Raw genomic sequence first — 24114 nt, forward strand, 5'->3', positions numbered from 1 at the left:
ATCTGCAATGTTAAAAAAAAAAGAAGAAAAAATAGTATGTAAATCCTTTGTAGCATGAACCTATGTGATATAAACTGGTGTTTTAGTCAGCCGCTGAGCTATTCTAAAAATTATCCAACCAACTCATGGCAGTGAGTAGGCTGACTATCTAGGTCATGCAACACAATCGCATAACGTAGCTATTTGACTGAAACAATCCCAAACCTACTTTTTTATGGTTAGGAGCTAATCCTTTACCAAAGGAACGAAGGATTACAGTTTATAGCAGACTTGGTTATCAAGATGATATCTGGTTCTCTCATTATTTGTAGACGTTAGTTATATTTTTCTTTGCATTCTTAAAGGATGCATAACTGATCAAATGTAATGTAAATTATGTTGAGCATCCACTTGCTTGATACTGTGCATCTGGACATTTGTTGCTTCTGTCCAAAATGTTCTATTGTGCTTCGCTGACCTTTACTGACTTAAAGTTAAGATGCGTGCGCATTGGGCAGCATAAGGGCCGAGTCTTCATTTAGCTTCATAATTAAATGTCACAGAGTTAATTAAGAGCCACTGGTCAAAATACATTTAAGTGGTCTAAACGGGGATTTAATAAATCTATGATTTTATGCCACAGTGGGGGTTTTAAACCTTTGGAATTTTTACATTTATACAATGTTAGTTTCTCATTGCCATAGCTCAAGATGAACAGGCACAACTATCCATCCATGCAAAAACACAGGCAAACATAATATTTCTTCCACGTATCCAATTCAGGGTCACAGGAGGAATGATAACAAACATTATTCAAAGTTTTAAACATCATAGGTATTAATTTGATTTTGGTGCTTACATGGAGGGGGTTGATCTTGTAATGTGCGGTTACAGCATGAAGTAACAATGTCTTGTTTAGCTTTGAGCCCTTCCTCTGCACAGTTTAATTATAATCAGATTTCACAAGCACTTGCTTCCAGATTGCGGCAGAGGAAGACCGCATGCTAAAGTATGCACGGATGAAGACATGAAAACATGCACATATGTTCTCATAAACATTAACACACAAGCAAGCTATTTAGAGCTATTTTAACAGCTATATTCTATGTTGTTTTTTGCATTTTTCCTTGCATACACTATAGACAAAAATGAACTGTCTTATCTTTAGTCTTATGCCTTAATTCTTATTAAGTTCAGCAGCATGCATATTCATCCTCAGACCTTTAAACATTGCAAACCAAGTGAGGATACAGTAGTTATGATATGCCTCGGGGCTGCAGCTGACTTACTGTTATTCCTGTTTCTAACATTACATTGTACTTTATGCTCTTTACATAGTGCTTTCCTTGTAAAATAAAAAAAAATAGTTTCCATGTAAAGATACAAAGGAGTAGCACTAGTAGCTTCAGTGTTTTGACAGTTGCTCTGACCTTGCATTCATGTTAGTGCACATTTAAAAATGGCTGTCCTCCCTGTTGTTATAAAAAGAGACAGTGACCTCTCACAGCACATTTTAAAAGCAAGATGGCAGAGTGCAGCCTCAAACATTCAGCTAGAGGCAACTTTTTCGAATTTTACAGCACGTGAGAAACCAGCTAAAAGGCCTCAGACAAAGGGAGGGACTTGTGAGGTATATTTTGAGTGAGTTATATATATTTTGCTGTGACGTACTGATGTTGTAGTGCAACATCCAGGGAATCTGAATGTCAAACCTAATGGGAAATCTGATGCTGTGCATTACCTGACAAAGTAAAGAAAAACCTCTTTTTGAACTGACGGGACTTTGACAGAATGACTGACAAGGAAACTGGAACAGCACACAGATTTAATTTTATTAAGGACAACTTTTAACAAATACTATTTCAAACTTTTTTTTGATGTGTTGTTTAACCACAACAGCAGACATACAGTTTAGCTTTAGGAAAAAAATGTCTGTGTTTTTAACATTGAATGTATTTAAAAGAATTTCACAATTAAAACAATATCATTTCTTAAATACCACAAGACCACTCCCAGATCTGAATGGTAAAAAAAATAGATTCAACACTACCCCATCAATTTGCATGAAAATATATATCCTCTATTTCGAGATAAAAATTGTGGCATTGTTGCTTAAAGCAGGCGTCTGAAATGTCCCTGCTGTTTTTGTAAACAAGCAAAGTTTTGTACCTACGAAACAATCACCTTTAGATTGCTTGGAAGAATTAAAACTTCCATCCTTTGCTCATGATCCATCTCTATCACGTTTCCTGAAATTCAGTTAGCGTGTAGATGTAGGCTGTAGGTGGGTTTGTGGTTGCATGTCTTTTTTTTAAAGATGGAATAGACTCCACCCATTCCACGGCCCTAGGTAGGAGCTGAAATGGATGGATAGATGGAAGGATGGATGGATCATTTGCAAGCAGCTTCTTCCCTGTAAGCATGTTTTCAATGAGGTCTGTTGTTGTAATTGTTTGCCAACACTCACACAATAAACTACAGAGTTTATAGTTTACTATAGCCACAGCTTACTATGGACCTAGAAAACTATACCCATAAAATTAAATTTGCCATTATATTCAAACTCATGAGGTAAAGATTATCTTTATCACAACTTCAACATCTACTTTTAAAATTTAGTTCACATCATGCAATCATGCAAACTGACAATCATCTTTGTTTAGATACGGGAAACAAGACACATCTGGGGAAGCACATAAAAAATGCATGGTTCAACAAACACAATAGATTTATACTGTCTTTTGTGTAGACCCAGGTCCTGAAAACACGAAGAGTGCAGGTAAAGACAGAAACCTTTCCTACCCAACCTCATGCTGCACCTGTCTCTCACTATTACAAGTCACATGTGTCCTCTAAGAGCATAACCTTGCAGCAGTGGTTCTGTCACCACACACTGCAGAGTTAGATTCAAATCTATGGCTCAAGCTCTTCTAACGTAGCATCTATTTTGTTCAAAACCCGCATAAGAGTTATCTGGCATTAAGCTCTGGTTTTACAACCATCTTCCTTAAAAAAAAAAATCTTTCTCCTCTGATTCTTTCCCTTTTTTTGTGACTGTAGAATCAGTGGATTGGAGCTGACAGTGTGTGTCTCTGCTTTTAATTTTTTACATCACCTCACTACATACTTTTATGTAACCGTCTTCTTCTAGATTTATTTTTATCTCTTGCTCTTTCCTCCTCCGTGGGTGTGTACGTGTTTCGCCCCACCATTACTCCTGTCCAGCCACGTTGTTTTACTACTTGGTATTTATATGCAGAATCTCCTATGGTTAGATGGCTATTCGATCCAGCGAACAGTATGGTTATGTTTGCTCAGCCACATTTCTGTGGAATTCCTCTTTCATGTTCATATTTAGTAGTTCCCTGAGGATTTTTGCATGTGATGCATTAAATCGGGAGCAAAACTTGTTTTGAATGGTGACATGAGCTGCTGCTTGCATCAGGAACTGTTACGCTCTGCTGCCATCTGTCGTTTAACAAGTAACTCCACAGCATTAGAAACTTGAGCTCATGTGTTAGAGTTCTCTGCTGAGAAAACCTAACCCTCTAATGCACTTTGTATCATGATCAATACTTGCCATAAATTCAAAACGTTATGGACAAAATTCTTTTTTTGTCTAAAATTAACATTGTTGTTAACAAAAAGGTGCCAAAAATCTCCAATGTATCAAATGTGATATAAAAAATATATAATAAATATATAATAATTTCACACAACATGATATAGCAAAATGATTTTTGTGGATTTTGTTATGGGGTTATTAAACATCTCAGTTCCAAAAAATCTGAATTTTCTGGCTATTTTTGATGGGTTTTGTCTTGCAGGGTTAAAAACACTTTGTAAGAACATTCACACTAAATTTGTGACAGTCTGTTTTCAAGATGCTTGATGCATTTTCGGGGTTTTTTTTTTAGTATTATTATTATTATTATCTAGCCTCCTGAAATAAAGCATCATTTTGCACTCACAGATAACTTAATACACATTTCAAAGTGGCAAAAAGGGGAGCTGTGGGTATTCGCCTAAAGATTCAAAAGTCATCAAATACAGGTAAATCAAAAAGATGTGATGAAAGCCAAAGCAGCTTCATTAATGGTGAATGCATAATAATAACCACAATTAATAAAAACGCTTTCAAATTTAGTACATATGATAAATAGTCTTCATCAATAATAATTGTATCATGTATTTTAGTTTATTATTTCCAATCTGATCTTTGTTATCACATCTGACAACAAACAATGACACTTAAATCTAGATGCTTAACATTTTATTCACCATACTGTGAATTTGTTAACAATTTTCAAATGTTACTGAGATTTGTTATATAGCATTCATTACAGATAAGTGACTCCAGTCTCAGTGTTTGGATTACAATTAGCATCATATTGTCACAGATACACACAAAGGTTGAGCCACAGCTTTCTAATAAGACACAGTCTTCAGGCTTAGTTTTTCTTAAATCTTTAAAAGTTAAAGCTTAAATTTGTATTCTTATATTAATAAATAGTTATTACAATAAAAACAAGCTTTAATCATCAGTCAAACCTTGAAAATGATACCATCCAATTAATCTTTATATGACGCATTAAATCAGTGATTCCCAAGGTGTAAGCTGATGGCATCTGGTGGGCCATGAAGGTACTGCAGGTGTACAGGTCCATCCATCCATTTAATTTTACTTTACAACAAATGCATTTCTAATTCTTAATTTTCATAAGAGTCGTACATTTTGAAGATAGGATTTAATTTTAAAAGTATCTCCTTTTAAACATTTGTATTATCATATATAAAAAAATAAACATACTTACTTTGAAATCATATGAGATGGCTTCCTGAGATTATTCTATTAAAACGTTCCTTATGGAATCCTAAAGAATCATTGTAATTCAGCTTATTATATTAATAATGGCATTAATAATAAGTAGTATGTAGTTGTATTAACAGTAAAATATATATTACCCATTTATGTTTAGTTTATTTGATTTTGTATTTCATAAGAAACAAAAGTAATTAATATACACAAATTTACTTGACAGTGAAAAGCACCACAAACTCCAGGAATGTCCCCATTTTTTCCAGAAAGCTGCTATACTAGCTTCAAAAGCTGTTGTGTAATAATTCCCATCTCAGTAGTAGCTCTAAAAAGGACACAACTGAATGTCAGGTTAAAGAAAGAAGACGAGACGACATAATTTAAAGATGCAAGTTCTTGCATAGTCAGACTAGAAAGCCACATGAGGTCTGAAACTGCTGTCTCAGCCCACTGGAGGGAAAGTGATTCCTGTCCAATCATCATTTGGTTCACTTGATTTACATGGCAATTGCAGGTTGAAATAACTGTTAGAGGAAGTAGTAATAGGAGTTTAATGATAACGATGAGCTGCCTTTAATGCGTGCATGAGCATGCATTCATACAGAATACCAAAAGCAGATGGAGCAATGAAACACTTTGGGAAATAAAAGGACATGTGGCAGTGAAAAGAACAGTCTTTCATGTGCACTATCATTATTTGCATTCAAATTACAGGATTTCTTGTGAATGTGTTATTTTAACCAGCCACCGAGCACACAATGCACCAAATCCCTACAGCATGTCTGATATCTGATGAATCCACAAGAGGACTGGCCCATGTTGGGCTGCAATGTGTGTATGCTGTGTGGCGGTCAAGGGCAGAGCCCCTGGCAGGTCAAACCCCAGCTGTTGAAAGTGGTTGTTGGGGCATGGAATATTACCTCACCGTAGAGTTAGGAGCTTGAGCTCTTGCAGTTGAGAAGTACTGGCTAGATATAGTGGGATGCAACTCAATGCCCAGGTTAGTTCTGGATGTCAGGCTGGACTCTATTCCAATCTTAGAGACCAGATGCAGGGGTGTGTATACTTATCTCTTGGTTTTGCTGCCTGTATGTTGGGTTTTTCATAAGGGAATCGTGTAATTTTCCAAAAGCATAAAGGGATTTTTTTACTGGAACCAGGAGCAACTAAATCTAAACACACAGTATAGGCAGTGCACAAATGTGCCTCTTGCTTTGCTCAGGGCATACTGACTATGCAAGAAAGAGCAAACAGTTGTGTCAGCTGTGTTTCAGAACCAAAGATAACACCTCTCTCATCTCATATTTTTATTTAAAAAAAACACTAACCAAAGTAGCAATGGAAAACAACATGACTGATAAAATCATAAATAATGGCTGATTAGTGTACAAGGTCCAAGTGTGTCCTTCCCACTGTTTGTAGAAGGGGTTGTATGTGAATTAGAGAAAAGATTTTGAAGAGATTATGAAGCCAGACTGCAATGCAGCGTCCTTGAATGTCTGTCATAGTGCAGGGTGATATGGTGCACTAAGACTGTTCCAGATGGCAAACATCTGTCACAGGGATTACACCGGGTTATTTAGTAATCGGAATACTTAATTTCCCATCGCAAGTGTGTGAGTGTGACTGTCTGTATGTCAAGCAGGTTATTTTTGGTGAAGATTATAAACGAGTTAGAAACATCTGTGACACAGTTTACGAATTCTTTATGCTTCCTGAATTATCCAAGAAGGAAAAATAAATACTACTGCATTGAAGAAGGCAGAGAAATCATTACATGAAAGTCACTATACAGAGGGACTATATTTGAATGGATGAAACTGGGATACAAGAAAAATTTAGGACAGACACTTGATATAAAACATGATGGTCCTTAATGTTTTGCAGAATGCCCCTCGCTCAGCTCTCACCATCTTGGCTTTTTTGATTTCAGACACCAAGTAAGCAGTAGATCTTGATAACCCCCATTCACTATACAGTTACTTATCTTATTGACTATACAATGATGATCATCTATTTTACTCAAAATTAGATCACAGTTTACAAAACATACATCACTGTGGATTCTCTAAAAGCTGGGGCTACTAATCTGGTTACTGGGGTTGTAAAGTAAACAGTAGGGTCGTTTTCTCATTGACCGGCATGCAATCAGACTTATTTTTGGAGCCAAAATAGTTGACCTTTTCTAACCTTAAGAAAAAATCCTTAAATTTGCTTCACTTTTCAGATCCAGCGGCTACATCCATCTAACTTCAGATAATATCTAAGTTGAGAGAAGTTTAAATTATTTTAGAATTATGCATGACTTCATGTTTAATTATTTAGTCCATGTTAAGTTCTTTTTCTCAGCACTACCCACACAAAGAAACTGAACTGCACAGCTGATCTAGGGTCAGGCTCCAGAGTTAGGTTGTAAAAAATAATCTGTACTCCCATACAGTGTGGATTTGATCATCATTATTATCATTTTTGCTCATGGATCTTGTTTTTAATACTCAGAACAGAACATATAGACGTCAACTTTCAAGAAACAAGAAAGCTGAAACAGCACTGAAAAAATGGCCCTCAATGAATTTTTTAAAGTGTGAGAGGGTTTTCTGAACCTCGCGTGCACAAACACAGACACACACATACACAAACAAGGAGCGAGACAAAGGCAATACATTTTTTGGTCGGCCGCCAGTAGAATATTTGATTGGATGCAATATCATTCACATTTTTTCTGTGTGTATCTCAATGTTTTTACAAGCAGCTTACAAAGACTGAGCTAACTGCCCTTCAAGTAGCTTCCATAAACTTAGACCATTTGAATTCTCCTGCAGAAATCCACAGTGAAATCTAAATTTTACGCTTTACTGATTAGCTATTTTTTGTTGCTTGTGTTGTTTGTGCTGCAATCCAGCAACCCTGCTTTATTTTCTGAGTTTGAAGGAAAACAAGCATCACTCACCCCCACAGCTTTCCATCCCACGTTACACGCAGTCCACTCTGTGAAGATTCGTTGGCACCGTTTAATACAAATGTTCTTGTTTGTAGCACATTTGATTTGTTTTTTTTTTCTAAAAATATTTCTTCAAAATCTCACAATTAACTTTAATTCTTTCTAGATAGAGAAAAAGATGTGCTCCTTTATCCTGTGGTGAGTTAACATAGGCATGCACAAATGCCATCCCAAGTGGGCAGTCTTACATATAGCTACATCCTCATTATGGTACACACTTCAGGGAGCAAATTGCTCATTTGGAGTAGTAACCACTGGGTTGAGAAAATACACGTGTGTGCTTTAAATCAGAATCAGAATCAGAATCAGAATACTTTATTGATCCCTGGGGGAAATTATTTTTTGTTACAGTGCTCCATTTTAAACCAACATTAAAACAAGACAGACAATACGCTAACTAAGAATAGTACAATATATACATATATATACATACATACATACATAAGTCACTTATAAATAAATATTTGGAAAAGAAACATGTGTAGTTGTAGCAGCAAACAGTGTGTTAAGTGGATGCGTTGTACAGGGAGATGGCCACAGGCAGGAATGATTTCCTGTGTCGTTCAGTGGTGCTTTTCGGTAATCTCAGTCTCTCACTGAACGAGCTCCTGTGACTGACCAACATGTCATGGAGTGGGTGGGAGGTGTTATCCAACATTGTCTTTATCTTGGACAGCATCCGCCTCTCCGACACCACCTTGAGGGAGTCCAGCTCCATCCCCACAACATTGCTGGCCTTACGGATCAGTTTATTAAGTCTGTTGGCATCTGCGACCCTCAGCCTGCTCCCCCAGCATGCAACAGCATAGAGGATTGCACTGGCCACCACAGACTCATAGAAAATCCTCAGCATTTTCTGGCAGATGTTGAAGGACCTCAGTCGCCTCAAAAAATAGAGACGACTCTGGCCCTTCCTGTAAAGTGCTGTGGTGTTTTTAGCCCAGTCCAGTTTATTGTCAATGTGTACTCCAAGGTATTTATAGTCCTCCACAATGTCAACACTGACCCCCTGGATTGAAACAGGGGTCAAGTGTTTCCTGGTCTTCCTGAAGTCCACGATCAGTTCCTTGGTCTTTGCCACGTTGAGCTGCAGATGATTCTGCTCACACCACGTGACAAAGGAGTCGACCACAGCCCGGTACTCTGTCTCATCATCCCTGCTGATGCATCCAACCACCGCAGAGTCATCAGAAACCACCACTGCTCACATTTATTATGGCTATCTATCTCCATGACAACATGAGTCAGTGGGTTGGAACTGGAGCTCAGGGGAAGATGGAAGGGAGATTGAGAGAAAGTAACGCATTATATGTTTGCATGGTAATGGACACCATGCTATCTCACCACTGACAAATAGGCCATGTAAAAGTGGCAGATTGGGGTAAGAGGCAACATGTGTGTCTCTAGTGAACATTTTATTGCTATAGTTTCCCAAGCATGTGGAAAATCTCATTGAAATGACTACTCCCTAACGGTTTTTATAGCTGTGTCAACCATCCTGTCCAGATGTAAGCAGTATTTAAACCTTTAGTGCATGTTTTTACTAAATGAAACAAAGGAGAAAATACAGGAGAATAAAGTTAGCATCACAATAATAAAAAGAAAGCTGGCATGCTTATACAATAATAATAATAATAATAATGGATTGGATTTATATAGCGCTTTTCAAGGCACCCAAAGCGCTTTACAATACCACTATTCATTCACTCTCACATTCATACACTGGTGGAGGCAGCTACAGTTGTAGCCACAGCTGCCCTGGGGAAGACTGACAGAAGCGAGGCTGCCATATCGTGCCATCGCCCTCTGGCTTGCCCATACAAGTGCAACTAGCTGACTAAAATGTTAGATTTAGCTTGTTAATCTAGGACTTTTTTAGCACCTTGTATCTACATAGCTATTATAAAATTAATGTTAGCTATCTATTAGAAATACTAAACAGCGTAGCAGATGGGTGTACCTTCGGAGACATCCATTTTTAAGCCTTGAGATGAGCATTTTTGGTCTCACCATCATGTTGTTTGAAACTGGAAGTGACAAGCAAGGGTGGGATCTCACTGTGAAAGTGCACACTGATTGGCCAACAGCTTTTCAATCTTCCTCTACCAATGAACATACCATGAATAATTCTCCTTTCTGACACTAGAGAATAAAAAAGATAAAAACTAAATAAAAACTTTTAGCTAACAACAGTAGCAAGCCACTGTTGTTAGCTAAAGCACTTACATGCATAGTAATGTTACAGCGTTCTGAAAGTTTGTTACCTCATTTTGCAGAAATGTAGTGGACTAAAACTGACATCCATCCATCTTTTCATTTATTTAATTCAGGGTTGTGAGGGAGCTTGGAGCCTATCCTAGCCATCCAAGGGCAAAAGGCAGGGTGCACCATGGTCAGGTTCTCAGTCTGTCACCGAACTAACACAGACAGAAAGACAATATTCTCACTAACACCTATGGGAAATTTAGAAGCACCAATTAACCTGACCCCACTAACTGGATGTCTTTGGATTGTGGGAGAAGCCAGAGAGAACCCAGACAAACAAAGGGATAAAATGCAACACTTCACATGTCAGTAAGCGTTATTAGTGACTACACCACTCTACAATACCACAAGGGCATGAGGAGGCAGGGAGCTCGAAAGAGTGGGGGGGTAAAGGCTGACAGATGAGTAGAGTGAGGCACAGAACAGAGGGAGTGGCGCAAAGAGGCAGGAGCAGCTTGTGCGTGTGAGTGTGTGTGTGTGTCTTTGGAGACAGGGATCAGAAATTCAAGAGAGTCAGCTCAAAGAGGAGAAGCGTCCCCCCGTGACAGATCTGGACCCAGTGAAAGGACTTGACAGGGGCAAAAAAAAAAAATCCTGTAAGGTACAGAGCCGTGGAGGGAGGCAGCGACGGGACGACAGGCTGACAAAATCGTGAAGTAAATAGAGGGACTATTACTCTCTGGGTTGTTTTGGCCGGCCTGGCTTCCACAGTGACAACATGGGTGCAGTGGTGGGCACTTTGACCATGCAAACCAAACAGCGGAGACCATCTAGAGGTACGTCGATGTTAGTCACAAAGAGAAGAGATGGAGACGAGACAAAAAGAGCAACAGAAAGCTAGACCAAACTGACAGTAACACTAAGATCGTAGTGTTTGTACACCAGCTGCCAATCATGATATGTCTTTGTTTTAGTTATTTTCTTTGCTTATCCAATGCAAAGAGACTTTATGCTTTCACCCTGTTTTTGCCAAGTGATTTAATTAATTGAACTATGAAGTTAAAGGGAAAAAAAAAGTGGATAATGAATCGTGGAAATGTTACATAGGTTTAATGAAAAGCCAGTAGTGCTGATTCTGTTTTCTCAAACAGAAATCTACAATGTTTACTTCTAGAAGTGGCAGCAGTATTGTGGAGGGTGAAGCATCTCTTACTCACGTTCAGTGACGAGGTACAGCACTTGTGCGGAGATAATGATTTAGAGACAACAGGATGGAAGAAAGATGTCCTTGAAAATAACAGAGCAAAATCACTGCTCTGTCTCTGTAATTATGCCTGTGTGTGTTTGGTGCATGGCCATCGAACGCGCCAGTGAGTGAGTGAAACAGAAACAGAGCGAGGTTTTGGGCATTTGAATTAACACGCAGCTCACATATCATACCTCTCCCTGGCCTTATGCTTGAAAAGCCTGTTGTCATGGAGACTGGGTTGTAGGGGCATAAAGGGAGAGTGTGAGCGCATACTCCACCAGGTTGAATGATGAATTTATGGCAGCGGGAGATCGAGATTAGAACCATGAAAAGGCAGCAAAATAATGACTTTTTAAAAAGACATTGATGAAATGCCCCACGGTATGAGGGTAATGCTTTAAATGCAGATAGGATGAAACCGCTTGTCTGTGTTTTGATAAGAGCCTTTAAATGACCTTTCAGCAAAGCAGGTCATCTAGGGATTGTTTTTAGCTTGAAGTAAGTGGTCTGTTAAAAAATGCGTTGTGGTGCCAGCTGTGAGGAGGTATGTAAGATAGGACAGATAAAGTCTGATCCTGTAGGGGATAAACAGGGACCACAGCCACACAAGAAATGAGACTCAGAGGTAAGCTACAAGTAGGATACAAAATATAGCTTGTTCTAGCAATACTGCTCATCACTGAGTATGCATAAATGCTATATATATATATATATATATATATATATATATATATATATATATATATATACACTGAACAAAAATATAAACGCAACACTTTTGTTTTTGCTCCCATTCCCCATGGGATGGACGTAGAGACCTAAAATTCATTCCAGATACACAATATAACCATCCCTCCCAAACAGTGGTCACAAATCAGTCCAAATGTGTGGTAGTGGACACATCTGCTATATTGAGATAATCCATCCCACCTCACAGGTGTGCCACATCAGGATGCTGATCTGACATCATGAGTAGTGCACAGGTGTACCTCAGACTGCCCACAACAAAAGGCCACCCTGGAATGTGCAGTTTTTTGCGCTATTGGGGGTCTGGAGACCCAGAACCGGTCAGTATCTGGTGTGACCACCATTTGCCTCATGCAGTGCAACACATCGTCGCATGGAGTCTATCAGATTGTCAATTGTGGCCTGTGGAATGTTGGTCCACTCCACTTCAATGGCTGTGCGAGGTTGTTGGATATTCGTGGGAACTGGTACACGCTGTCGTATACGCCGGTCAAGCACATCCCGAACATGCTCAATGGGTGACATGTCCGGTGAGTATGCTGGCCATGCAAGAACTGGGACATTCTCAGCTGCCATCTGCCCTGAACAATGTGAACCATGATTCATCCGTGAAGCGCACACCTCTCCAACGTGCCAGACGCCATCGAATGTGAGCATTTGCCCACACAAGTCTGTTACGGCGACGAGCTGGAGTCAGGTCAAGACCCCGATGAGGACGACGGGCATGCAGTTGAGCGTCCCTGAGACGGTTTCTGACAGTTTGTGCAGAAATTGTTTGGTTGTGCAAACCAATTGTTCCAGCAGCTGTCTGGGTGGCTGGTCTCAGACGATCTTGGAGGTGAACCTGCTGGATGTGGAGGTCCTGGGCTGGTGTGGTTACACGAGGTCTGCGGTTGTGAGGCCGGTTGGATGTGCTGCCACATTCTCTGAAACGCCTGTGGAGACGGCTCATGGTTGAGAAATGAACATTCAATGCACGGGCGACAGATCTGGTTGACATTCCTGCTGTCAGCATGCCAATTGCACGCTCCCTCATTGCTTGTGGCATCTGTGGCATTTTGCTGTGAGACAAAACTGCACATTCCAGGGTGGCCTTTTGTTGTGGGCAGTCTGAGGTACACCTGTGCACTACTCATGATGTCAGAAGAGCATCCTGATGTGGCACACCTGTGAGGTGGGATGGATTATCTCAATATAGCAGATGTGCCCACTACCACACATTTGGACTGATTTGTGACCACTGTTTGGGAAGGATGGTTATATTGTGTATCGGGAATGAATTTTAGGTCTCTACGTCCATCCCATGGGGAATGGGAGCAAAAACAAAAGTGTTGCGTTTATATTTTTGTTCAGTGTATATACACAAAATCATATAACTTATTTTAAGAGGAAGAGGGCTTGTTGTTTTTATCTCTCTAATGCCCTAATATAACTGGTATATATTTGACCAGTATAGCCAATCTGTGCTATACCTGGTTTGTCTTGAAAAAGGTCCTGTATAAACTTTCAACAAAACTTTGAAACACGCAGAGAGATTGCTGTCGCAAATCAAGAAAAACATTCAGGTCAAAATGTGTTCTTAGGACTGGGGGGGCTTGTCCACACAATACGGTAGGGGAAACAGTTCTCCTCACTCTTCCTGCAGCATTCAGCACTTCCAAAGCCCAGTCAGCTTTTGTACAAAGCAAAACCAAACAGCCTGCTGTGGGTTTTGTGAGGAATCACGTAGGGGACTATGATTTTGACCCGGCTCAGTGACTTCTTCAACTTTTGTCCTCATGGCTACAGACACCAGAAGGCTGCTGGATTAAAGAAACCAGATATAATCTCATAAGTAGCAGGCTTTAGATAAACTGGTAGGATGATTATATTTGGAACAAGGCTAGCTGTTTGGGCAGTCGGCTGCTTCCGTGAAGTTAAGAGGACGAAAGAAGAAAAAAGGGAAGAAGAAAGCAAGATCATGCCAAAGTCAAAGCATGCAGAACTGTAAAAAGTGTCTGCCTTGATCTTGGTGTTTCCAAAACCAGATGTGATGAGAAGGAGGCAGATCTGAGGGACACTGCACACTCATATGGTAGTAACTTCCTAATCAAAATATAACATCAGCCTATAGGACATACTTTACAAGATGATGTGATAGATAATGTTAGATTCAACTATGACTTGAAACTAGTGATTAAGACCATAAATTTATAAGGAAAACCAAGAGTAATTTTCCCATAGACTTCTACATGACCTTCATTTTCATTAGTGCTGCAGTGTTTGCCACTGACTGCGTAAGAAAGCATGTACACGCACTTTCAATTATCAGCACCATTTCAGCGTCTCCCACCTTCTTCCATTACATGCTAATAAGTGATCACATGCAGAGCAGTTGTTGCACCATTTATAACAAGACTCACTGCAAAAGTCTGCAGCATTTCTTTGTCTGAGTCTTACTCTGCGATCAAATAATTCTGTTATATGATATGATATATTCAACAGGTTTTTGAAACCCTCAGGCAACATATTCTTTTGCTGACTGTGCTTCTGAGCCCAGTTCAGCTCTCGTTTCTTCTCGGTGTTATTCTGTGTTTTCCCATTTTGCCCTTTGCTGTTCTCCTTCTTGTCTCTTGTTTTTCTTCACGCTCTGCCACCTCTTCCTTCCTCTCCTCCCAGTCCTGTCTCAGCTTTCTCTAATCAACACCTCTGCCTTTTCATCACCCTCATTCCATTTCATCTGTTTCTAATCACACTGTCACATTAACAGGAAAGAGAAATCAGCCCACAGGAAAGATTAGTCCACATAGGTGGAGTCTTAACAGCACCTTTGTCTCTCTGTTTTCATGTAACCGAGAGACTTTTAGTCACAGGGAAAATATATGTACAAATTGTGTTTGACACCTTTAAAAAATGGTTGATCCAGTATATCAGAATCAGAATCAGAATCAGAATACTTTATTGATCCCTGGGGGAAATTATTTTTTGTTACAGTGCTCCATTTTAAACCAACATTAAGACAAGACAGACAATACGCTAACTAAGAATAGTACAATATATACATATATATACATACATACATACATAAGTCACTTATAAATAAATATTTGGAAAAGAAACATGTGTAGTTGTAGCAGCAAACAGTGTGTTAAGTGGATGCGTTGTACAGGGAGATGGCCACAGGCAGGAATGATTTCCTGTGTCGTTCAGTGGTGCTTTTCGGTAATCTCAGTCTCTCACTGAACGAGCTCCTGTGACTGACCAACATGTCATGGAGTGGGTGGGAGGTGTTATCCAACATTGTCTTTATCTTGGACAGCATCCGCCTCTCCGACACCACCTTGAGGGAGTCCAGCTCCATCCCCACAACATTGCTGGCCTTACGGATCAGTTTATTAAGTCTGTTGGCATCTGCGACCCTCAGCCTGCTCCCCCAGCATGCAACAGCATAGAGGATCGCACTGGCCACCACAGACTCATAGAAAATCCTCAGCATTTTCTGGCAGATGTTGAAGGACCTCAGTCGCCTCAAAAAATAGAGACGACTCTGGCCCTTCCTGTAAAGTGCTGTGGTGGTTTTAGCCCAGTCCAGTTTATTGTCAATGTGTACTCCAAGGTATTTATAGTCCTCCACAATGTCAACACTGACCCCCTGGATTGAAACAGGGGTCAAGTGTTTCCTGGTCTTCCTGAAGTCCACGATCAGTTCCTTGGTCTTTGCCACGTTGAGCTGCAGATGATTCTGCTCACACCACGTGACAAAGGAGTCGACCACAGCCCGGTACTCTGTCTCATCATCCCTGCTGATGCATCCAACCACCGCAGAGTCATCAGAAACCACCACTGCTCACATTTATTATGGCTATCTATCTCCATGACAACATGAGTCAGTGGGTTGGAACTGGAGCTCAGGGGAAGATGGAAGGGAGATTGAGAGAAAGTAACGCATTATATGTTTGCATGGTAATGGACACCATGCTATCTCACCACTGACAAATAGGCCATGTAAAAGTGGCAGATTGGGGTAAGAGGCAACATGTGTGTCTCTAGTGAACATTTTATTGCTATAGTTTCCCAAGCATGTGGAAAATCTCATTGAAATGACTACTCCCTAACGGTTTTTATAGCTGTGTCAACCATCCTGTCCAGATGTAAGCAGTATTTAAACCTTTAGTGCATGTTTTTACTAAATGAAACAAAGGAGAAAATACAGGAGAATAAAGTTAGCATCACAATAATAAAAAGAAAGCTGGCATGCTTATACAATAATAATAATAATAATAATGGATTGGATTTATATAGCGCTTTTCAAGGCACCCAAAGCGCTTTACAATACCACTATTCATTCACTCTCACATTCATACACTGGTGGAGGCAGCTACAGTTGTAGCCACAGCTGCCCTGGGGAAGACTGACAGAAGCGAGGCTGCCATATCGTGCCATCGCCCTCTGGCTTGCCCATACAAGTGCAACTAGCTGACTAAAATGTTAGATTTAGCTTGTTAATCTAGGACTTTTTTAGCACCTTGTATCTACATAGCTATTATAAAATTAATGTTAGCTATCTATTAGAAATACTAAACAGCGTAGCAGATGGGTGTACCTTCGGAGACATCCATTTTTAAGCCTTGAGATGAGCATTTTTGGTCTCACCATCATGTTGTTTGAAACTGGAAGTGACAAGCAAGGGTGGGATCTCACTGTGAAAGTGCACACTGATTGGCCAACAGCTTTTCAATCTTCCTCTACCAATGAACATACCATGAATAATTCTCCTTTCTGACACTAGAGAATAAAAAAGATAAAAACTAAATAAAAACTTTTAGCTAACAACAGTAGCAAGCCACTGTTGTTAGCTAAAGCACTTACATGCATAGTAATGTTACAGCGTTCTGAAAGTTTGTTACCTCATTTTGCAGAAATGTAGTGGACTAAAACTGACATCCATCCATCTTTTCATTTATTTAATTCAGGGTTGTGAGGGAGCTTGGAGCCTATCCTAGCCATCCAAGGGCAAAAGGCAGGGTGCACCATGGTCAGGTTCTCAGTCTGTCACCGAACTAACACAGACAGAAAGACAATATTCTCACTAACACCTATGGGAAATTTAGAAGCACCAATTAACCTGACCCCACTAACTGGATGTCTTTGGATTGTGGGAGAAGCCAGAGAGAACCCAGACAAACAAAGGGATAAAATGCAATCAGCACACAGAAAGGCCCTGGCTAAATGGTGGATTTGAACCAGAACCTTTTTCCTATGAGGCAACAGCACTAACTAACACATTGCATATCCAACTACTAACCAGGCCTGACCCTGCTTAGCTTATGGTATGGACATAAGCTGGAATTTTGGCATTATCGACTTATTTGACATATTCCGTATATGACTGTTAGGATCCCACAGTTTCACTACATTTCCTAGTCACGGGATTTTCCTAGAAGTTTATTTCTCCTTAAAGTCACAGTTTTTCAGTTTAGAAATTCATAAAAACCTATTCTGGGTTCTGTAATCAGTCTGCAGTCCATTTCACACAGAACGTTTAAGTAAGTTTTCTATTTTTCACTAGCAGACAGAATTGACAAGGATCGTCTCTCCCACTCAAAAGTCAATGAAGAGCCGGTAATTGCTTTCCCCCCTGGTGTAGGTGGGACTTAAATGAAGATTGCACCTGTTACGACCGAGAATGTGGCTGCAGGCAGTTCTATAGCTGTGCCTCTTCTCCTGTTTCCTGTTTAAAATTTAAATCACAATGGCCTCTGGCATAATGATGTATGCTACTTGATACAGTTTCATTGTTGAGGATTAATCCTGACACCACTCATGAATGGGCTGAAATGAATGAGTCATCACTACCATCCAAAAAAAAGAAGAAGAACAATGTAGTCATGTTAATCTCCTTTTCTTCGTGTCTAATCATCTGAACTGAGTCTGAATCCATTAGGAAGCTTATTTGTTCTCACGTGTGTGTTTTTCAAGTTAATAACATAGGTGATTGAGAAATTCTGGGAATTGATTGTGTGCTTTGTCCACACTTTTGTGTCAAAACAATTCATTCAAGAACATATCATCTAATAATACCTGCAGTCTCAACAATGCATTTCAAGCCACAGACCACCCTTTGTAAATAGGCCATCTCTATACCTCACACAAAGCGTCGGACTTCAGATTTTTCTTCACCGGGGCCCACAACAGCCACTGGGAGTTTTCTTCTGGATATTTGTCCATGTTTGTAAAGCCGCTGCCCTGTAGCATGAGATAGTCACAGTGACAAACACTTGCCCACAGCAGCATCTCTTCAGATCATTAACCACCATCCATCTCCACAGGACTGGGCACTGAGCACCATGTTGCCATTAATAAAATGCTTCAGCTCCTAAGGGGAAACCTAATTTGTCAAGTAGATGAAGTTCTCCACAAATCCTTCCTTTGTTCTCTTTTTCCCTCATCCTCCCTTATTTTTCTTCTGCTTCACTCCGAGAAGCACTTTTTTATTCTCTTTGATCCCACAACATTCGTTGCAGACTTAACATTTTCAAGCTTCGCTGAGTCATCTCTTTCCTGTATTTAAAAGCCATCATATTTCTAAATCCTGAGTGGGACATACTGTTAAACAGACAGCGTGTAAATGTTGAGGCTCACATACATCTTCTTTTTTTAAACTGCCTCTCTCTTACCCTTCCCTGTAGATAAAACAGATGATGAGCTTGAGATGACGATGGTGTGCCACAGACCAGAAGGACTTGAGCAACTCGAAGCCCAAACAAACTTCACCAAGCAGGAACTGCAGATCCTCTATCGTGGTTTTAAAAATGTAAGCACACACCAGATATTGTTATTTTAAAAAATGCAGTCATACTAAAATGCACTATATTGCCAAAACTCTGTTCTATTCCATTCTAAGTATTGTTACACCTCTCTAAATCACTGAGGCATTGAAGTGTTTCAATCACTTCCATGGCCACAGGTGTATAGCATCAAGCACATAGGCATGCAGACGGCTTCTAAAAATATTTGTGAAAGAATGAGTTGCTCTCAGGAGCTCTGGTACTGTGCAAAATGTCCAGTTGTGAAATTTCCTCACTACTAAATATTTCACAGTTAACTGCTAGTGGTACTATGACAAAATGGAAGAGATTGGGAATGACAGCAACTCATTAAGTGGTAAGCCGCATAAAATTAGAGAGTGGGGTCAGCAAGACTGAGGTGCATATTGAGCAGAGGTCGCTAATTTTCTGTGGAATCAACTGCACATGTGCTTCATGTGGCCTTTGCTCAAGTAAAGCACACAAAGCGCTTCATGTTCTTTGGACTGAGAAATCGTGCTTCTCCAATCCAATGGATAATACTGGGTTTGGCGGTTGCCAGGAGAGCAGTACTTGTCTGACTGCATTGTGCCAGGTGTAAAGTTTGCGGGGGAGGGGGTTTCAGGAGTGGGGCTCATCCTTTTTGTTTCAGTGAAAGAAACTCAGTGTTGTGGGAACAGTTTGGGGATGACCTTTTCTGTTTCAACATGACTGCGCACCAGTGCGCAAAGCAAAGTCCATAAAGACAAGACTGAGCAAGTTTGTTGTAGAAGAACTTGACTGGTCTGTATCTCAGCCTAATCTCAACCTGCCAGAACACCTTTGGGATGAATTAGAGCAAAGAATTCAAGCCAGGCCTCCTCATCCAACATCAGTGTCTGACCTCACAATTGCACTTCTGGAAAGAATGGTCAAACCTTCCCATAAACACACTCCTAAGTCTTGTTGAAAACCCTTCCAGAAGAGTTTAAGTTGCTATTGCTACATAATATTAAATGCCATGGATTAAAAATGAGATGTCAGTTATGTACATATGCATGTGAAGGCAGACAAGTGAATACTTTTGGCAATATAGTATATGTGTGCATCACATCATCAGACAACCAAATTTTCATTGAGTAGAATAACTGTAGAGTCTCATTTCTTCCACAGGAATGTCCAAGTGGAGTTGTGAATGAGGAGACTTTTAAACACATTTATGCACAGTTCTTTCCTCATGGAGGTAAAGTACACAGTTTTTAATCTTTTTTATTGCACTATGAAGCTTTTCTTTTTTTTACACTTTTCTTCCATGTGTGTTACAGATGCAAGCATGTATGCGCATTATCTGTTCAACGCTTTTGACACTGCAAACAATGGTTCCATAAAGTTTAAGGTACAAAAATGGACAAAATGTTAGTTATTTCTTTAATTTTCTGCTCTTTTTTTAATTTATGCTTTCCCACTTCCCTGATCTATTTTGGACAGGATTTTGTAATGGGACTATCTATTCTGCTGAGGGGAACACTAAGGGAAAAGCTGGAGTGGACGTTTCACCTGTATGACATCAACAGAGATGGATACATAAACAGAGAGGTGAGACTGTGTTGTTACAGTTTTAACTGGATATTATTTGTTATCTCAAATCTTTGTCTAAGCATGACATGAATCTCCTGTTCTTGCAGGAAATGACTGAGATTGTGAGGGCCATATATGACATGATGGGCAAGTACACCTACCCTGCACTGAAGGGAGACGTTCCACAGCAGCATGTGGATGCCTTTTTTCAGGTTCATTTCAAATTCAAATTCAAATTTTATTTGTCACACACACAACCATACACAGTATGATGTGTGGTGAAATGCTTATTGCTGTGCAATGCCCGACCATTAAATGACAGTAAGAATTGACAATAAAATTTACAGATTTACAGATTACTACAAAATTACAGACAACAAGCCATACTATTTGTTTAAATTGAATCAACTCCCTTTATGGAGTTTTTTTCACACTTTCAACTTAACTACATTTTTCAGTCTCGTAAGGTTTATAAACCCTAGTGTTTACACATTATGAAAGGAAAGCAGACTTTTAATGTCTCTTGTCATAACCCCGTAACTTCCCAAGAAACCTTTGTTGGTTTATAGCAGCTTTGTAGTCATTATTAGATTGTTTCATTAGGGTTAATGGATAAGAACAAAGATGGCGTGGTGACTTTGGAGGAGTTCATTGTAGCCTGCCAAGAGGTCAGTATTCTTCTTCATGTGTTTTTGTCAAATGAATTATATTTTAAAGAATTAAAATATAATATGCATAAAAAAGCAACTAGTTTCTTACTTAAGCTTGTTATTCTAGTCGTGAAACCACCACTACACCTGACTCAAACAGCCTCTCCTCCACACAGTCCTCATTCATAAAGTGGTCTACGAACGCTAACATTACGGCTAACAGGTGGATTTTCCCATTTCATTGCAGCTAGCTAACAATTAAAAGCCACTTACTGTTTGAAAGAGTGAATGTGAACAGTATATCCTCTGTTATTTAAACATAAAACTAAAGTGACTCTTTTAGATTGCGTTTTAGATTTTGTTTCTTTATTGAGTTATTGGTTCTTTTAGTAGTTAGACTTACATTAAATTATATTAGCGATCAGCAGCAACCAACTAACGCACTGACATCATGTTATGTACTGGTGCAAGATGGCACTATACATGTTATAAAAACTTTAAACACTTTTTTTTAATCCAGATTCACAGACATTGTTAAATCTGGCCCTTTTTTAGAGAAGGACTCAGTGGTGTATATTAGCCTGAATACATGCAGTGTTAATAGTGTAAATAGTGTAAAGTGTAAATAGGCCTACATAATTTCACCATTACTTAAATTTTTTTATGTCAAAAGTCAAGCATAAGAAAAACCACAATCCATCAGATGATTTCATTTCACAGACACAGGTATTCAAAATAATTCCATACACCATTTGTCTTATTTCTCAACAGGATGAAACTATGATGAGATCCATGCAGCTGTTTGAAAACGTGATGTAGAACAAGCGGAGAGGGTGGAGACAACCACATGGAAAAATGAGAGGGCTGAATGTGAGTGCGTGTGTGTGTGGATGCATATGTGCAGTACATCCAGTCTCTCCTCCTCCTCCTCCTCCTGTTTTATCCAGCTGTGGTCAGGATATAGGCTGAATCCCCCACAATGACTTGTATGAAGGGACTGGACTGGGATGCTCTTTAGTGCTCCTGACGAGTTTCGACACACAACACAAAGTGACTGATGTGACAGACATGGATTTTAACACATTCGTCTCTGTTCTGTCATGAAGACATGAAGATTGGCCTGTTAAAGATAAAGCTGCTCATCCATTATGAGGCTGCTCCTGACCAGCGAAGGGCAATGTGCTCAAGAAGCTGATCGTTTTATTTTCTTTTTTGCCAAGAAGCAGTTGGGGTTTGTTTATTTTTTTGCTTTTTTTTTTTTATTGTTTTTTTGCCAAAGTATGATTGCATGCTTGTTTTATTTCCAATTTTTTTGACAGATTTGACCATAAGTAAATCTATACTTGTGTCCCATCCATCTTGCGGTTGACAGATATGAGATACCGCAAACGTTGTACGTTGGTTTCACTGATGCGGTGACCCTTGTAAATTTGTGCTGGCCTGGATGTCGCTTGTGTGCTGAGTCTGTGTTATGCTCGTCTGTCCAAAACTTACAGTACAAGTCAAATAATTTTAAAGCAGCACATTTCCTGGGTCTTACATGGTGTGTGTGTGCTTATCTTTTCTTTTCTTTTTTTAGTGAAAAAGAAACCAATTCATTCTTTTTTTCATGTTTTCATCTGCTGCTTTTCGGCTTGTGGTCAAATTGGTGTATTGTCAAAAATGTTTTTTTTAAAAAGATTGAAAAACGAACAGGAATAAATTTTAAACAGAATTATGAAATGCCCGCAAATCAAAGATGTTGACGAAGAGGCTTATTAGATGTTCATTTGCACAGATGACAAGTAATCGGGATGTGACTCTCAAATGGAGACAGCGATGCCACAGAAGAAGTTTTGTCCAAAAGACATCACTGTGTCAGAAAAAGCAAGATTTTGCTGCTGGTCCATTCCAGCAAAGAACTGAGAAAGCTTCTGATAATCTTGCAGGGAAAACCGCTGAATGTCAGCTTTGGAATGTGATATGACACTGAGGACAGCTCCATTTGTAATAATGAACATTTGGCACTGTGTCCTCCATTTAAACGAGGACAGTGATGTCACACTGACGTACATGGTACACCGAAAATAGGGTTTTTTTCTGTAGCAGTAGCCCACTGAAGGTTTCCTGTGACTCGTGGTGTATTTAAATGCGCCACCATAATAGAAAACTCACAAGACTATCGTAGTTTAGGCACTAAAATATTAATTGCTGTTCTTTTTCGCAGTCATTAGAGAGGCTCTTTTTTCTGCACCGTGCGACCGTGTGACATCGCAGCCTCAGGTCTTGGAGATCTTATTTTGGAATCAGATTATTAAATCTCACCAACAGGTTCATTCTAAGCCATATGAATAAATGTGTCCATTCTTAAATTTGAGTGGTGTGCTACTTTATACTGGTGTGCCTATATTTTTGTATGCTATTAAAAAATGTAATAATTATTAGAGCAGAAACCTAAACAGATGAGTGAAGAGCACAAAAACACAGGGCAGGCTCTAAGGAGTCACTGAAAAATTTAATGAGTATTGTTACGGCCCTAGCTGGGCCTCCTGAAACTGCCCTTGTGTGGGTGTGGTGTTTTCTCTCCGCCTCTTCCTCTCTTGCTCCACCCCTCTGTCTCTCTCTTGCTCTTCTCTCTCCCCAGGACACAGCTGCTGTTCATTGGCCTCATTTACCACCTGGGCCCAGTTAGCAATCACCTCTCCTAGGTCATATAAGCTGGGGATGAACTGGGTATGAGAGAGTGTTTTTTCTCTGGTGTTCCCACATTGTGTGTCGAAGGTGTTGGGAGAGATCCTATAGTGTGGAGTTGTGGAAGCAGTTTGCAGTGTAGCTGCTTCACATGAGTAGTGTGGGCTTGTGGGCCTCGGCAGCAGTAAAGCTAGCTGCTGCTAGTGACAGGGTGAGCTAGTGGGCCCCTGGAAGTGCCTCCTCGTGGTGTGGAGTTTGTTTGGTTGTTGTGTTCTTTGTTGTTGCAACCTTTTTCTTTTTCTAGTGTTATTGGTAAAACAGCGTTGCCGGCTCCTTATGTTAATTTTATCTATAATAAAAACTATTTTATTTACTAAGCACCTCTGTCTGTTCTCCTTTCATTCTGTTCTGGACCCATTTGTTACCAGTCCACACACACCCCTAGACCTTCA

The 24114-nt window shown here is 39.7% G+C and overlaps 1 protein-coding gene across 1 annotated transcript; it reads left to right on the forward strand.

Moving 5' to 3' along the window:
• The first annotated feature begins 10770 nt into the window (after positions 1-10770).
• Positions 10771-23304, forward strand: LOC308387250 (A-type potassium channel modulatory protein KCNIP1-like). The gene is made up of 8 exons (XM_080867195.1): positions 10771-10840; positions 18669-18793; positions 19938-20007; positions 20090-20160; positions 20253-20360; positions 20450-20554; positions 20948-21010; positions 21764-23304. Exons 1-8 carry the CDS (start codon positions 10783-10785, stop codon positions 21809-21811), a joined length of 648 nt encoding a protein of 215 aa, XP_080723321.1. The 5' UTR covers positions 10771-10782; the 3' UTR covers positions 21812-23304.
• The last annotated feature ends 810 nt before the right edge of the window (positions 23305-24114 follow it).

The sequence above is a fragment of the Rhamphochromis sp. 'chilingali' genome (assembly GCF_963969265.1).
Source record: "Rhamphochromis sp. 'chilingali' genome assembly, chromosome: 19".
In the NCBI taxonomy this organism is placed as follows: Eukaryota; Metazoa; Chordata; class Actinopteri; order Cichliformes; family Cichlidae; genus Rhamphochromis; species Rhamphochromis sp. 'chilingali'.

Excerpts from the sequence above, each read along its gene's own strand:
- LOC308387250 (XM_080867195.1), top strand. The coding sequence starts at position 10,783 with ATGGGTGCAGTGGTGGGCACTTTGACCATGCAAACCAAACAGCGGAGA. Across the intron at positions 20,008-20,089 it reads ACAGTTCTTTCCTCATGGAG|ATGCAAGCATGTATGCGCAT; the intron begins GTAAAGTACACA and ends TGTGTGTTACAG. Across the intron at positions 20,555-20,947 it reads ATGTGGATGCCTTTTTTCAG|TTAATGGATAAGAACAAAGA; the intron begins GTTCATTTCAAA and ends GTTTCATTAGGG.